Raw genomic sequence first — 16,281 nt, forward strand, 5'->3', positions numbered from 1 at the left:
GAGTGGCACTATTGAGAGGCAGAAGGACTTTAAGAGGTAGGGTCTGGTGGGGATGTCTTTGGATCATTAGGGGTGTGCCCTTGAAAGGTGCTGGGGTTTCTGGTCTCTTCCATCCCCCCAGTGGCTTGTGCTCCTATCTTGCAAACTTGGCTCTAGAGTCTGAAAGATGGTAAGTTTGTCCCTTTAGCAACTGGGACCTTTAAAACCAAGGCCCCAAAGACCCTCTTTCCCCATCTAGGCTGCCTCAGGGATTTGTGATGATGAGAAGCTCGGTGACGGGGGCGGGGGAGGCACATCATCACCTTGCAGGCCTGGGATCGTCATGGATCCTCTTTCTGGCCCTCGTGAGGCATAGAAGAAAAGAAGTATCCCGAAAGAGGTAGTCTTCTCGTTGATGCCTGGAATTGAAGCAGCTGTTCTGTAATCCTGGGACACTGGTCTGATCTGGTCCACTGAGGAGGACAACAAGGAACAAAGATTGGACCCCCTATTGATGTCACTACAGCCCTGAACTAACCAGGTCTGGGCCATCCTCCTATGGACTGCTCGGCACAGGAGACACATGCTCTTTATGTTTAAGCACCTCTGAGTTCAGCTCTCTTGCAGCAGGAAGCATTGTACCCAGTCCCCCTCTTTCTGCTCTGCTGAATCCCTGCTTCAGTACACCAGCATAGATCAGCACCCCTGCTCTGGGGAAAAGCCACAATCCAGCTAGCTCCCTTTCACAACCCCATGGGAGCTCAGTCTCATGTGTAGCTGGCTGCTCATTACATAACCACTGCAGCCACAGAGAAGCCGAGGGCTGTGTTCAAACCTCTAGGCTGCTGCAAGTGTCTGGGGGAAGGTGTTATGAAAACTGCCTAGAGCAGTTCTCAACCTTCCTAATGCTGTGACCCTTTAACGCAGTACCTCATGATGTGGTGACCCCTAACCATAAAATTATTTTTATTGCTACTTTATAACTATAATTTTTGCTACTATTATGAATCGCAAATATCTATATTTTTGGATGGTCTTAGGGGACCCTTGTGAAAGGGTCATTCAATCCCTTATGGGGTTGAGACCCACAGGATGAGAACCATTTGTCTACAGAAGGGTCATTCCCACACCCTCAGAGCCAATACCACATCAATGGCCAGCACAGCTTGCCTGTGTTCTAACAATGTAGGCAAGGGAGAATGGAGGTGGAGCCTGGGGATGGGCCAGAAGGCCCTCATGGAGGGAGTAGGCTGTTCTGTGGCTACCGCTCACTTGCCTGCTGTGGAGTGAAAGCAACAACTGATTATAGATATTTGCTTCTGAGCAAGTGCTCTCTTTATAATATGCCGGGGCCCCTCGAGGGCCCTCTCCAGAGTCATTGTGTTTAAAACACATTGATTTGATCCTGGGTGTTGCTAAGGAGGAAAACAAAAAAGAACCTCCAAGTTCCACGCAATCAAACCCACCCACCCTGCCATCTTGTTGCTTTCTGGGAAAGGACTGGGGGTCAGGAGAAGGCCTGGAAGGAATATCTAGGGTCCTACATATCTCTGGACCCCAAGGCCACCTACTATAATGCTAAGTGGAGGATCCCGAGAATCCTGGGATGGCCTCTCCTGAGTGGAGCAGACATGAACCATCCTTTTGCCCCTCTTCCTCACTCAGAACTCTTAACTCAGGAGTGCCTTTTCCCTGTGCTGAGCCCTCTGGCTGTGACCCATGTAAAAAAGCTGGAAATGCTACATATGCTTATAATCACATTGAAGGAAAGCAGAGATAGGTGGAGCCTTTGGGCTCCCTGGCCAGTCATCCAGGCCAACTGGGTTAACTTCAGGCTAGAGAGATCCAGTCTCAAAATACAAGGTGGGCATCTCTAAAGGAGCAACATCTGAGGTGGACCTCTAGCTTCCACAGACACTAACACACATTCATACTTGCATCCACACATGCAGCCATGTGAACATGCATGGAACACACACACACACACACACACACACACACACACACACACACACACACTTGAAATCCTTTCCTGCTTCAGCCTCTACAGAACTAACCATAGCTAGGAGAAAGTGACCAGTGGTAGATGCTATGAGCTGCTCTCAGTATTAATTCTGCCACCTTTTTCGTCCGACATCCAAACTCTATTGAGCGCTCCATTCTCAGCTGTGGATTGCTCCATTCTCAGCTGTTTATAAGACCACATAGAAGATTGTGAATGAAGGAAGGGATCTATGACACAGGGGCCAAGCCCTATCAGTGGCTACCTCATGAGTGTGGCTGTCCTCAGAGCTCCTGGCATGAGAGAGGAATTTTTAGGAGTTCTTGAACATGTCACACTGTTAGTGAGAAGAAGGTAGGTATCCCAGTTCTAGACCTGATGGCTGATAAATGTACCCTTCCTCTGCCCTCTTGTCTCAACTCTTGGTGGACTGCATGGTGTCTGCACAAGTGGGGGAGAGCAACTGTTCTTTTATCCACCCGCACAATACTCATCTCTTCTAGAAACACCCAGAAGTAGCATGTGAATGTGTGCTCCGCCACAATGGGACCCTAGGAGTCAGTTCCATGAGTCAGGATCTTTGGGGTGCTACCTATGTCCAGGGAGGGGTTTCCTCAGTTCATTCATGGTTCGTGGGCTGAGCGAAGGAGAGTTTCAGTGTCTCCTAGGATGGAGTCAGACCATCCGTGTGCATGACACTTGGCCTGCAGGTCCCACGACACCACGTAGCTCTGGACCTGCTACAGAATGCTGGCCAGATCTTCAGCACCAAACCCTGAGCCATGTCTACAATGCATGTATCTTTCTACACCCAAATTATAGCAGACAGCTGTAGCCACTGCAGCATCTCAACACATGCTTTCTAAAGCAGCAGTGCTGCTGAGGTCTGAATGAAGCCAGGATTCTGCTAATACAGCCCTGGACCCCCACTGTCCCTACCCATGGAAGCTTCCAATCAGAAGCAGCTACTGTGGGATCCTTCTCAGCATAAGGTCCCTTCAAGGAGGCAAGGGGTGCTCACAAACAACCACAAAAACTCACCTTTCTATCCAGATGGTGATCTTGGGAGACCTCCAGACTTGTACTTGGCAGGTAACTTGCTACTTCTAAATAATGGGGTTTCCGTTTGCTTGCTTGCTTTTTTCAGTTTCTGAGTCTTCTTGCTGTGGCCTGTGCACTATGATACAAAACAACAGTTAACATAGGAGCCAGATACAACATCTGAAGCTGGTAATGCTACTCTTGAGGAGGAAGAGGGATCAGGAGTTCAAGGCCATCCTCTGTCACATGACAAATTTGAGGTCAGGCTCAAAACAAACAAACAAACAAACAAACAAACAAACACACAACAGGGCACAAAAGAGACCCTGTGTGTACTAGAAGAACATTAACCTGGGAGAAGTGAGTGGCCACAGATTTAGGCCTTGAGGGACACAAAGTGGCACAAAGCATGGAGCATGGTGGCTATACCTCAAGGGGAACACAGGTGAAAGAGAGGCAGAGATTAGGGGTAAGAGCCAGCTCGTGGGGCCCATGGCCTCAAAAGTTTTGAAACTGGAGCCCAGTGGGCTGTCATGTGGGCTGGGGGGATGCAGGGAATACCTCCCCCCCATTTATTTTATATTGCACTACCTTTTTATTTATTTTTTATTTTTTAAATGATTTTTCTAAGATCTATTTTATTTATTTTATGTGTATGAGTACACTGTAGCTGTACAGATGGCCGTGAGCTATCATGTATGTGGTTGATGGGAACTGAATGCAGGACCTCTGGTGCTGCGCTTGCTCTGGCCCCGCTTGCTCCTCATAATTCACTGTAGCTGTCTTCAGACACACCAGAAGAGTGCGTCAGATGTCATTATGGGTGGTTGTAAGCCACCATGTGGTTGTGGGATTCGAACTCAGGACCTTCAGAAGAGCAGTCAGTGCTCTTACCCGCTGAGCCATCTCACCAGCCCTGCACTACCTTTTAAAGTTGTCATTTTTAAATTATGTATTTGTGTATGGGTATGTGCATGTGAGTGTAGTTACATGAGGAGACCAGAAGAGGGTGTTAGATCCTTGAAGTTGGAGTCACGGGCAGCTGTGAGCCACCCATTGTGGGTGCTGGACGCTGAACTCAGGTCCTCTGGAAGAACAATATGAACTCTTAACTGCTGAGTCACCTTTGCAGTCCTGTGGAGACCTTTCAAGGTTGGTTTTTTGGTGGCTTGCTGGCAACAATGAAATGATGAAGGAACCCACATGGTCTTTGTTCCTAGAGTGCTCAGAGCCGATTACCCAAGTGACACCACACTTATCTTTATAGACTCTACCTGTTGCTGTGCCGAAACAGCTGACAAAAAGCAACTCTAGGAAAGACGGGTTTGTTGTGGTTCACAGTTTGAAGGCGCTGGACATCTTGGCTGGGAGGGCATGGCAGATAGGCCACGAGGCTGCTGACCACACCACATCCAGGCAGGAAGCAAAGAATGGTGAAGTGCTGGTACTCACTCAAGTTCTCCTTTTAAAAAACTTGCATGTACTTATTTTATGTGTACAAGTGAGGAGGTCAAAGGACAGCTTGGGAGAATTGGTTCTCACCTTCTGCCATGGGTCTGGAATTTGGTCCCCAGCACTCATGAGGGACCACTCTGCTCTTGTAACTCCAGTTCCAGATCCAGTGCCCTCTTCTGACCACACATGTGCATACCCCCACAAAGCCACACGTGCACATATATAAATCACACACACATACATACACACACACACACACACACACACACATACACACACACGTAATTTATTTTGAGACAGAGTCTCACTATGTAGTTCTGGGTGATCTGGAACTTGCTTTGTAGATCAGGCTAGACTCGAACTCACAAACATCCATCTGCCTCTGCCTCCTGTGTGTTGGGATGAAAGGTGTATACTATCCTCCCCACATCCTTTTTAAGACTCCCCTCCAGCCCTTGGGTCTTTCGCATCCCACACTTCCAGATTAGAAGGGCAAGAAGGTCCCTAAGCACAGCCAGAATGCCCTCTCCCCACAAACTCTCAAGACTTGCCGAGAGTTGTGGGTGCGAGGTGACTGGGGTGGAGGGAGCAGTGATCATGTGGGTACAGGCAGCAAGCCCAGCTGACCACATTGGGTGTTAAGGGGATGGGGCTTCCGGCCCAGAGTGCGTTCTGATTGGCTGTCGCCTCAGCTTCTGAGGCGCATGCGCAGAGCCCGATTTCCGGCTTAGTTGGCCCAGTCACGCGACTGTTTGGCGGGAGTTGGCGGCTGGTGTGAGGTGAGCTTCGTGAGACTCGTGTGCTGGATTGGACCAGGTCAGGCTGGGCCCGGCTGGGCTTTGGGTCAGGCAGGGACTGATGGGGAGCTCGGGCCGATGGGCAGTCTTGTTGCTGGGCTCGTCTCACAGACAAACCCTCAGAGGCAAGCTGGTGGCCCCGGAGAGCCCAACTTTGCCCTTTGCGTGGCGTCTGGCACCAGAGACTCGGAGAACAGCGGGCAAGGATGGACTTCCGGTGCTGCCTCTGAGACAAGCCCTGTCCTCCATCTTGGTTTTGGCGAGGGTCTTCCTTGAAGGCTCCGCAGGGGTTATTTGCTGGAGCTGAGCCTTTTAAGTTCTGTGATGCTTAGTAGGGCAGGAACATTGGGGATGTGCATGTTTCATTTTAGCCTTTGGTTACACAGGAGCCAGGCACCAAGTGTCACCTGTGTAGTGCGGGTGGGAGGACACACAGAGTGAAAGGGACGTGGCTTCTGAGCGCCCCCAACCGAGGCCCTGTTGGGTATTTGCTCAGAGATACCACATCTCAAGGTTATTTTTACAGCAGCAGCTGGAAACCCCCGCTCTTTATATAATAAGCTCTCTGCTTTTAAACGTTGGCCTTAATTTCTAACTTGTAAGCACATCATATAGCTGGGGAGAAGATACAAGTGAATGGTATCGGCCCTTGGACCTCGGGGAAAGGTGTTCATCCACACAGACTCCCAGTGGCCGTCACTTAGGGTTCTTGCGTGCCAGACGTGTCTGTAATACTGGTGTTTGAGAAACGGAGGAAGGAGGATGGAGAATTCAAAATCGGTCTGGGCAAAATAGCAAGACACTGCCTTAAAAAGTGAGATATGTCCCCAAACTGACCTGGATTTCATGAGCTAGGTGGTTGGCTTAATTGGCTCATGAGAAGTGCTTCGTGCCTTGTCCTTTATTCTGTTCTTTTAGGGCTAGCATTGGTCAGTGGAGTTTGATTTTGAGGTTAGGAGTTTCAAGCTGAGGAGTGTCAAACGTCTTCCTAGCAAAGGAGGCAGGCCTCCATACATTGTAGCCTTGATTTTGGGCTTCTCTGTGCTTAGGATCTGAATGGGGCTGTGAGAACATTTTTTAAAGTAGGGAATGCATCTGAAATGAGATCTCCAGAGCCTATGTGTACATCAATCAGGATCCGGTTACTGCTTGGCTTCATGGTGCTAAATAGCACCGAGGGGAGGGGAGAAGCAACAGAGGAACCCCTGGGAACTAAGCCACAGGCATCTGGCTCTCCTGGGCCCTTTCCATACCACTGAATTGCTGGGTCTACACATGAATTTATCTGCAACTCTTACCCTCAGGATAACTTTCTGATGATGTGAGGGAAGTGAGATGGCAACCCTGAGGGCTCCACAAGGCTGCTTTTCTGGCTGCCTTGGACTCTGGAACTCATGGAAAAAGAAGAATCTAGATATATAATGAATTAACATGAACTAATGTGGTCTCAAAACTCAAGAAGGCACTCTCAGACTAGCATGCAGTTAATGTGATTGAGTGGGGAAAAAATATAAATAATTAGGCCAGTCTGTTCACTATGGACATGGTGGGAGATTGGGGTAGGGGACCTTTTTGGGCAGGAGTCTCTCTTCCACAGAAGGATGATGGATCTGAGGTCCTGCAGGGGTCCTCAGCAGGACTTAGGTTTATGGAGAGAGTATCCTTTTCCTTGTATCCTCTTCTTGCTGGTATAATCCAGCCCAGCCTAGGCTTTTCCTTCTACACGGAGAGCCTTAAGTTGCCATTACAATTCCAGTTGCTGTTAGAACACATTGGGGCATATGGATGGAAGATAGCCACTCCTCATATTGGCCTGAGGGAGCCCCTGACTTTTCAAGTACAACTCACTTCCTGGAGGGACCACTTGGGTCAGTGACAGGGATTTGATCAGACTGCCTCCAGTTTCCTGGCAAGCGTCCTCATTGCTGATGGCTTAGGTGCTGTCTGTCTTGGAGTAGACTCTGGCATCACCCCACAAGTCACTGGATTATGGATCACATTCCATCCTTTTACCTTTTTCTAGGTCAGGTTTGTGTGGAGAGGGGCACAGTGCTTGATTCACTGATCTTACAGACCTTCATGGATACCATGTTGAAATCCAACCCCCAAACCCAGCAGAGGAGTAACCACAATGGTCAAGAGGTAGTGGAATTCTCATACCCTTTGCCCTCCTACTTGCCCTCTGTGACCTTTACTCCCGATGTGCTCCTCCTGAGTTTGATCACCTCTCTTGTGGCCCTTTTCCAGACCAGCCTTTGGTCCTCAGGCTTTGGGATGAAGATGGAGGCCATCACTCCATTCCTGGGGAAGTATCGCCCCTTTATGGGTCGCTGCTGCCAGACCTGTACTCCTAAGAGCTGGGTAAGTGATGGTAGGGATGGGCCTCCCTTGGAAAGCTTAGGCTGGCTTGGATCTGGGAGGGAGGATCCTGGGCAGCTGCCTCCCTCATGTCTTTCCAAGCCTGATCTTTCACTGCTGCATGCCTTTGCCTGTTAGAGGAATGGATATACTGGGGTCTGTTGTTGGGATGTGACTTAGGAGAGTTGGATAGGAAGCCTCAGGAGAGCTAGGCTATGCCCACAAGGCTGGAATTTAACTGACTCTGTTCAGTTTGGGGAGACTGTGCACTCGGACTCCCATAGAACTCAGCATCTCTTGCATGTCTGTATCATATGCTGGTGCCAAGAAGGCTCAGTATTCTTATGGAGATTCGAGACGCACATTTTCTTCTCCAGATGAGTTAAATCCCCTACCCAGGGTCTTAATATCCTTATCTCTAAGAAGGCAACTCCACACAAGGGGACAGTGGTTTCATTTTAAGCATGGAGTCGTTTTCTTTCTGAGCCAACATTGTGATCTAGGGTTAGACATCTCAGGGGAGATGTACTCTATACCTTTCTTCTGGTAGACTCAAAGGGCCACCAGGCAGAGGCTAGATGGACAGGGTACAGATGTCACTTGCAAAAGCACCCTAGGACATGCTGTCCTTCCCTCTTGGACAGGAGTCCCTCTTCCACAGAAGCATAATGGATCTGGGTTTCTGCAATGTGATCCTTGTAAAGGAGGAGAACACCAGGTAGTCAGAGCTATCGGTACTGGTGGTGGGTTGCAAGGGACCTCTGTGGCATCATTTTCTTCCTACAATGGAAAAAAAGGGACCATAGCAAATAGAGACAAGTTTTACTCTCCTGCAGTTCCTTCTATGGGCTGCCTATAAGGTGTGGAGCCACTGGGCCCCTTCAATGGGGAAGTAGGGTGGGACTAAGGCCTATATAGGCAAGTGGGGTTTTTTTGTTTTTTGTTTTTTAGGGTTTTTTTGTTTTTGTTTTTTTTGTTCCATGGTCGAGCTTGGTCTTGGGGCATGAGACTGGGGTGCAAATACTTCCTGATGAATAGACCTCTGTGGGCTCTGGGGAGCCTTTTGTGAACCATCTTTCCCCAGGTTCCGGGGCTGGCTGGTTCGCAGGCTCTGCTATTTCCTATGGTCCTTGGAGCAGCACATCCCCATCAGCTCTGATGTCTCCCAGAAGATCATGGAAAACACTGGGTAAGGAGGCAGATCAAAGTCTGGCATTTGTGGGATACTTAAAGGGGTAACAAAGGCTGTAGGTCAGTATGGCCAGGGCTAGCTGGGCAAGACTTCTGGAATGTTATCTCTGTTTGAGCCCCTATCAGACTTTTCTGGCTGTGCATTAGAGGAGTGATTAGGGTGGCTATTGGTATCTAGCCCAACACTATCACCCTGACCTCAACAGGGTGCAGAACCTCCTCTCAGGGAGAGTTCCAGGAGCGGCTGGAGAAGGGCAGGCACCTGACCTAGTGAAGAAAGAGGTACAGCGCCTCCTGGGCCACATTCAGACCACACCCCGTCCCTTCTTGCTCAGGTAACTATGGTGAGGGGCGTATGTCCTTAGGTTGAGGCCTTCTGGAGAGTGGATGTTAGCTGGGCTTGGAAAATCACCAAATATTCTTCCTAAGTTTTTGGATGATGTTTACTAGAATGGGCTACAGCCTACTGCAGCCTTTCTCTGGGTTCATATAGAACAGATCTGCATGCTTAGGTGCAGGGGATTAAAGAGGTGAACAGTGATACAGCTGGTCAAAGAAAGATCCAGAATATCCAGGAGGGTGGACATTGTAGCTAGAGCCAGGAGGGCAGAAAGCCAGCCCTGGAGGCACAAGAGTAAGTAGAGGAAATGGTCTCCTTAGAGGCAAAGGCCTGAGTCAGGGCCTTGAGCAGGAAGGGGCCAGGCTCACTGCAGATCATAACAAGGTTGGAAGCTGATGAGTGAAGCTGAGAGCAGCTGGAGAATTTGAGATGTAAAAAGAACCAGATCAGAGCCAAATAAGTAGAGGCCACTCTAAGGGCAGTAAAAAACGGTTCAACAGTTTTAAGTGGAAAGTGGCAAAATGATGGGTTTGGCATCAAGAGTTGAAACCTGAGCATCTGCAGAGCTGACTGACAGGCTTGGAAAGAGTAGATTGAGAAGTTAAGGTGGCAAATCATGCGACTCACAGATGCACCAACTGGTGGTGGTCTGGAAATGGTAAGAGGAAATGAGTAAAAGATAGGAAATCCATTTCTGGCCTAGGACCTAAGTGTGTATACAAGAGTGTCAGACTTTATAAGAAGGGAACTGACCTTGGATGGATGTTTGGATTGAAAGAGTTCCAGTGGGCTGGAGAGATGGCTCATCGGTTAAGAGCACTGACTGCTCTTCTGAAGGTCCAGAGTTCAAATCCCAGCAACCACATGGTGGCTCACAACCATCCATAACAAGATCTGGTGCCCTCTTCTGGAGTGTCTGAAGACAGCTACAGTGTACTTACATTAAATAAATAAATAAATAAATAAATAAATAAAATTAAAAAAGGAAAGAAAGAAAGAGTTCCAGTAACTGACTTGAGGCCTTGGTTGTCTGTATAGGCCTGGGAGCTCAGAAGAAGGGACATATACATTTGCAGAGCTGTAACATACAGTTTATAATTAAAGCTGAAGAATGAGTTAAGCCACTGAAGGAAAGGGGCTAAGGATTGTGTATCAGGCTCAGCTGTCTTAAGTGAAAAGGAAGTACAGGCTGTGACCTTGACCCGTCTTCTACTATAACAGTTCTTCACTCTGTTGAGGTTTTCAAGCCCTAGGCCTCATGCCCTTGTGTAGGAGCTCCCAAGTGCAATTCTAGTGGGCTTCCTACTTCCTCTGTGCACCTAAGTAGTAAGGTGGTTTTACAGTACAGCATTACAGGGGCACAACATTCTCCAGTGTTCCCACATTGCTGCTTCTCAGAATTGCTCCGTTTAATGCTTTCATCAGATGTGGACTTGCTGCTTGTCCACCAGTTTTTCTGTTAACTACTTTGGTAGTAAGATGGTCCCCCTACTGGGCACATGAGCAAGTGCAGCAAGCCTTGCCCTCCTTGTATCATTTCCCTTTTGCTCCACTTTTCCTGGTAGTTGGTAAATATAGGCTGACTGGGTTCTGTGTGGAAAGGGTCTGGTTCTTTGGCCTCCCTTTAGATAATGGAGGCAGAATTCGTGTCTATGTGGGCCAGCTGCATCATGAGGTCTTAGAAGAGTCTACCTCACATGTGTGCTGTGGCATCAGGACCTTTGTAGCCTTAGCACCCATTTAGCATTGTCTACTCTTCAGCAGATTGTGACCTCTCCTCTCCTCTTCTGTTCAATGTGGGCAATACTGTTGATTGCCTTAGAGATCTGACAACCTTTTGGGGTACTGTGGGGCTGAGCCTTGTAGAAGGTGACCCTGCTGCACCTCAAGCTGGCATTGCTTCCAAGGCTGTTCAGCTGGGCACTGCTGTGGTTCCTGAACCGCCTCTTCCTGAATGTACAACTTCACAAGGGACAGATGAAGATGGTTCATAAGGCTGTCCAGGAGGTAAGCCAGACCATACTGAATGGGTTTGGATAGCCCGAGCACAGGTGAATCCACACTTCCTAAACAACCTTGCTGCCGTATCTTAGCCCTGTTCCTACAGCATTTCCTGCCCAACCTTCAGTTTCAACAGCCATTGAAACAAGCTACTGTATTTCCTTTTAAAGTTGTGGGAAAGCTGCTTTACCTTAGGGAAATGTGCAGAGAAGCCTTCCTCCTTCAGTGCCGCCCTGGGACTGCAGGTGCTGGGGTTTGACTGTTTTTAGGGTGGGCATTTCCTTCTGTCTGTCTCTGCAGCAGGGCTCTCCACTTGTCTTCCTTTCTACACATAAGTCCCTCTTGGATGGGTTCCTGCTGCCTTTTGTACTGTTCTCCCAAGGCCTTGGTGTGGTCCGTGTGGCTTTGGACTCCCGCACCTGTTCCCCTGCTCTCAGGTATGATGTGGGGAGGGGGAGGCCCTAGCTGGAGAAGTGGGGTAGAGGTTATTTTGTCTTCTCAGCCTGTTTTCAGCTTATGGCAGCCCAGCTTACAGTCTCAAATGGAAGGGTGGCTGTGGGTCGCTGGGCCATGGCTACTTCAAGTGTATAAACAGACAGGCCTGGAAGAATCAAAGCCTTTATAGGCCTCTGGGCCTGGCCTATCCTTCAGAGCCCCTTTTCATTAGACTCTGTCCTGTACTCATAGAGCTCTATTGAGGAAACTTGGGGCACTTTTCCTGCCTCCAGAGGCCAACCTCTCCTTGGACAGCTCAGAGGGCATCCTTGCAAGGGCTGTGGTTCGTGCAGTGAGTGTTCCCGGTGCTTATGCTTGGGGTGGGCCAAGGGTTTAGGGGTCTGCTGCTGATCTGGCCTTGATGTCCATCCTTTCTCTCCTCTTCCAGACTGTGGAGCAGCTGCTCACTAGTGGTCAGCCTTTGCTCATCTTCCTGGAAGAGCCCCCTGGGTACCCAGGGCCCAGGCTTTCTGCCCTGGGCCAGGCCTGGCTAGGCCTGGTAGTCCAGGCGGTCCAGGCAGGCATTATCTCAGATGCCACACTGGTACCAGTTGCCATTGCCTATGACCTGGTTCCAGATGCACCATGTAACATGAATCATGTGAGACCTGGGGTCCAAGTGGAGACCAACCAGTTCTGGGTGGCACAATATGTTCTGTGGCTGGCCTCCTTTAGGGCTGAAGTCAAATTGGGATGTGAAGTGTTTAAAGGATTGTCCCTATAGTTACTATCCTACAGCGTTTCCCAAAGTCTTTGCTATCACCATCTTACAAAAGACCCCACAATAGAGGCCGTGAGTGGAAAGACAGGACTTGGAGCAGAGCAGTGAACCGTGTGGAGGGCGGAAAGGGTAGCAGTCCCAAGACTTGCTCAAGAAAATACATGTGCAGCCTCTTATTCCCTACAGGACTTTGCTCCCCTGGGGCTGTGGACAGGAGCCTTGGCTGTCTTTCGGAGACTGTGTAACTGCTGGGGCTGCAACCGTAGAGTCTGTGTCCGGGTGCACCTTGCCCAGCCATTTTCCCTCCAGGTATGAAACCAGTTAGGAAAGGCTGGGATAACCTTTATGGTGGTTTGGCCTTCAAAGCCATTGTAAGGATAGTATTTTCTCTTAGATGGTTTGTATACAGGTTTTTTGGGGGTGGGGGTGGCAAGAGCAGACCACACATCTTTATCCTGGGCAGGAATATACCATCAATGCTAGAAGTTGCTGGGGTAGCAGGCAGACCCTGGAACACTTGTTGCAGCCCATTGTGCTAGGTGAATGGTAAGGAGCACAGATGTATGGGTCTCAGAGGGAGGCAGGAGGCTCTCCCAGAACGTCAATGCCAGATGTCCGTATAGTCCAAATGTAGGGTGGCACATAAGCCTGGAAGGGAGGGTTATATGAATTCTCCTAGGACTTGTAGCTTTGAAAAGCTTTCGATTCTTATGACATTTTAGTCTGGTTTCATTCTTTGATCTGTCTGTATCCCAGTAGTGTTGTTCCAGACACTGAGAAAGAGCAGGAGTGGACCCCATCAACTGGCCTCCTCTTGGCCCTTAAGGAAGAGGACCAGCTCCTGGTCAGAAGACTGAGCCGGCACGTTCTAAGTGGTGAGCCCAGATCTGCACCTTTGGAGTGTGACTTAAACAGTACTTTCTCTTTGTAGATAATAAAGGGCTAGTTAGCAGGACCCCATGGTTGCTAGCACCTGATCCCTACCCTCTTCATAGCACACTGGGATACTGGAAGAGTGTGGCATCCAGGGAGGTGGGGAGCAGATGAGCTCAGTGTCTGAGCCAAAGGCAATTGTGCAGATCCCACTCACCCTTACCCTAGGTGTCCTTTAACCAGTGTCCTTAGCTGTAAATGAGGATAGTGATTACTGAGTGGAGGAGCAACATGTGCCTGCAGAGGGCACTCGCTGACCAGATGTCACTCTGGCACACTGTTGGGGTGGGTCTGGCTTACAATGCATGTGATCCTGCTTCTTGGAACCTGCTCTCCCCTACTAGGGTAGAGTTTGGGTTGTGTGTCTGGGAAGATATGTCAAATGATGGGAGAGAGGCCAAGCCTCTCTAGGTCCCTCCCCTATCAGCACCTTCTCCTTTCTCCCCAGCCAGCGTGTCCAGCTCAGCAGTGATGAGCACAGCCATCATGGCAACACTGCTGCTGCTGAAGCACCAAAAGGTAGGGCATTGTATGGTGGGGCCCAGGGAAGGGCCGGGCGTGGCCCTCTGCTCAGGCCTGTTTTGCCTCCAGGGTGTGGTCTTATCACAGCTCCTGGGGGAATTCTCCTGGCTGACAGAGGAGACCTTGCTCCGAGGTTTTGATGTGGGCTTCTCAGGGCAGCTGCGGTGCCTGGCCCAACATACACTGAGCCTTTTGAGGGCACATGTGGTTCTGCTGCGTGTCCACCAAGGAGACTTGGTGGTGGTACCACGGCCTGGGCCAGGCCTCACACATCTGGCACGCTTGAGTATGGGATTGCTGCCCACCTTCCTGAGTGAGGCTGTAGGAGGTGAGTCAGTGGGATCAGAAGGGTTGGGATGCATGTGCAGGGGAGAGGCAGAAGGTCCCCTTCTGATGCCGTCTTCTCTGCCAGCCTGTGCAGTGCGGGGGTTGCTGGCAGGCAGAGTACCACCTGAGGGGCCCTGGGAGCTGCAGGGCATAGAGCTACTGAGTCAGAATGAACTGTATCGCCAGATCCTACTGCTGCTGCACCTGCTACCTCAAGACCTACTGCTGCCCCAGGTCAGACCCCCTCCCCTAGCTCAGCAGGACCCTGGGCCTCGTCCTTATGACCTCCTGTGGGTAGTGATCTTGGCCTCCAAACTTCTCTGAAGGGCATTGGTGCCTCTCTTCCTACAGCCATGCCAGTCTTCCTACTGCTACTGTCAGGAAGTGCTGGACCGACTCATCCAGTGTGGGCTCCTGGTTGCTGAGGAGGTATGCTCCCTCCCCAAGTGCCAGTATCCTGGGCTGCTCCTCTGACCCAAGTGTGCTCTGGGAGTGTACTGCCATTGGCCCGGTCATGGAAGCCTGCCTGCACTGGGCATATGTGTCTCATGCCACCTTGGCATGTGTTGCTCTAAGGTTCTCTCCATACTGTCTGCCTCCATATTTCTTAGTGAACTTGGGTATTTGGCCCCAGTAGCTCTGAACAGCCTTTTGGGCTTCCCAGACCTGCTTTGACCTGCTAAGAACAGGTATGATGGCTGTAGAGATGCTTCCTGCCCAGCATTACCAGGGACTAGACCAAAAACTCTCCCCTAGACCCCAGGCTCCCGGCCAGCCTGTGACACAGGAAGACAGCATCTGAGTGCAAAGCTGCTGTGGAAGCCAAGTGGGGACTTTACTGACAGTGAGAGTGATGACTTCGAGGAGCCAGGGGGCCGCTGCTTCAGGGTGTGTGGGGAGAAGTTACCTGGGGAGGCAGGGGGAGAAGGTGAGTGTATAGGAGCCCACCTTGCTCACTCTGGCCTCTTTCCAGCTTAGCCAGCAGTCCCGCTGCCCTGACTTCTTCCTCTTCCTCTGCCGCCTGCTCAGTCCCATACTCAAGGCCTTCGCACAGGCGGCCACCTTCCTCCACTTGGGGCAGCTCCCGGACTCAGGTAAGGCCTGAACACTCCTCTGGCAGTGTTGAGGGTAGGGCTCAGTCCCAGAGCTGAGGTCTAGGTCTAATCTCTCCTGCAGAGGTGGGCTACTCAGAAAAGTTGTTCCAGTTTTTACAGGCCTGTGCCCAGGAAGAAGGGATCTTTGGTGAGTTCCAAGCCCCAGACCAGGCTCCCCAGGGGTAGGTTTGCTGGTGACTGATGCCACCTGCTGGGCAGTGGCTACCTGACTCCAAGGAAGGGTCTTTGGCCCCATGTAGGCCCTACTTGGTCTTCCTTTTAAAGGAGAAAAGCATGCTTAGTGGCTCTCTGGCTGCCTCAGAGCTTTTACTGTCTGTTCCCTCTAGAGTGTGCAGACCCAAACCTTGCTATCAGTGCAATCTGGACATTCAAAGACCTGGGGGTAAGAGGCCATATCACCCTGACCTTACCCCTTAGCCCCATGGACCGCTAGAACTGCTCAAGGGAACCATTTTGTTCCCCACCCAATGGGCGGGGGATGTAGCATCCTAATGAATGCTAGAGTGGCTGGTTTTTCTGCCTTCTTGATTCACAAAAGATTGACCTCCCCTTACCACTATTATATCAAGTAGTATCACTTAGGTACTGAGGCATCACTATAGGTTTTTGGGGGACACACTTGGTCCCCTCAGCAAGGGTTCTTACAATCCATCTTGTGGTTCAGGTACTACAGCAGATGCCTAGCCCTACAGGACCCCAGCTCCACCTGTCCCCAACATTTGCCACCCGGGACAATCAGGACAAGCTGGAACAATTTATCCGACAGTTCATCTGCACTTAGAATCAGAGAGTGGAGCCTGATGGGACTTGTCAGCCTAGAACTTAAGTGTGTATCTTCTGGTCAGGATACAGCTAATCTGAACTTACAAAACCTGTCTTTGCTCATCATTTGGTGTAATAATAGACTAGGTTAGTTTCTTCCCTAAGCCTGAAGTACATGTCCACTATCTGCTCCCTCCTTATTCAACCCTGTGAAATGGCCCACCTTCAGGGACAGGGGAGGT

At 50.2% G+C, this 16,281-nt stretch overlaps 1 protein-coding gene across 12 annotated transcripts; it reads left to right on the forward strand.

Moving 5' to 3' along the window:
- The first annotated feature begins 5,198 nt into the window (after positions 1-5,198).
- On the forward strand, positions 5,199-16,150 carry Gpat2 (glycerol-3-phosphate acyltransferase 2, mitochondrial). 12 transcript variants are annotated; one of them, XM_031371818.1, is made up of 22 exons: positions 5,217-5,293; positions 7,298-7,416; positions 7,522-7,635; positions 8,277-8,350; positions 8,717-8,821; positions 9,030-9,158; positions 11,071-11,170; positions 11,465-11,601; positions 11,852-11,951; positions 12,048-12,260; positions 12,567-12,689; positions 12,844-12,926; positions 13,137-13,255; positions 13,762-13,832; positions 13,905-14,163; positions 14,248-14,396; positions 14,514-14,591; positions 14,919-15,050; positions 15,136-15,256; positions 15,339-15,404; positions 15,604-15,659; positions 15,942-16,150. In XM_031371818.1, exons 2-22 carry the CDS (start codon positions 7,354-7,356, stop codon positions 16,056-16,058), a joined length of 2,409 nt encoding a protein of 802 aa, XP_031227678.1. In that variant the 5' UTR covers positions 5,217-5,293; positions 7,298-7,353; the 3' UTR covers positions 16,059-16,150. The 12 variants fall into 12 exon arrangements, with proteins under 12 accessions (XP_031227673.1, XP_031227678.1, XP_031227679.1 ...); XM_031371819.1 differs by having other exon boundaries at positions 11,468-11,601; XM_031371820.1 differs by having other exon boundaries at positions 11,468-11,601; positions 13,140-13,255.
- The last annotated feature ends 131 nt before the right edge of the window (positions 16,151-16,281 follow it).

This window comes from Mastomys coucha, unplaced genomic scaffold, assembly GCF_008632895.1.
Source record: "Mastomys coucha isolate ucsf_1 unplaced genomic scaffold, UCSF_Mcou_1 pScaffold15, whole genome shotgun sequence".
NCBI lineage: Eukaryota > Metazoa > Chordata > Mammalia > Rodentia > Muridae > Mastomys > Mastomys coucha.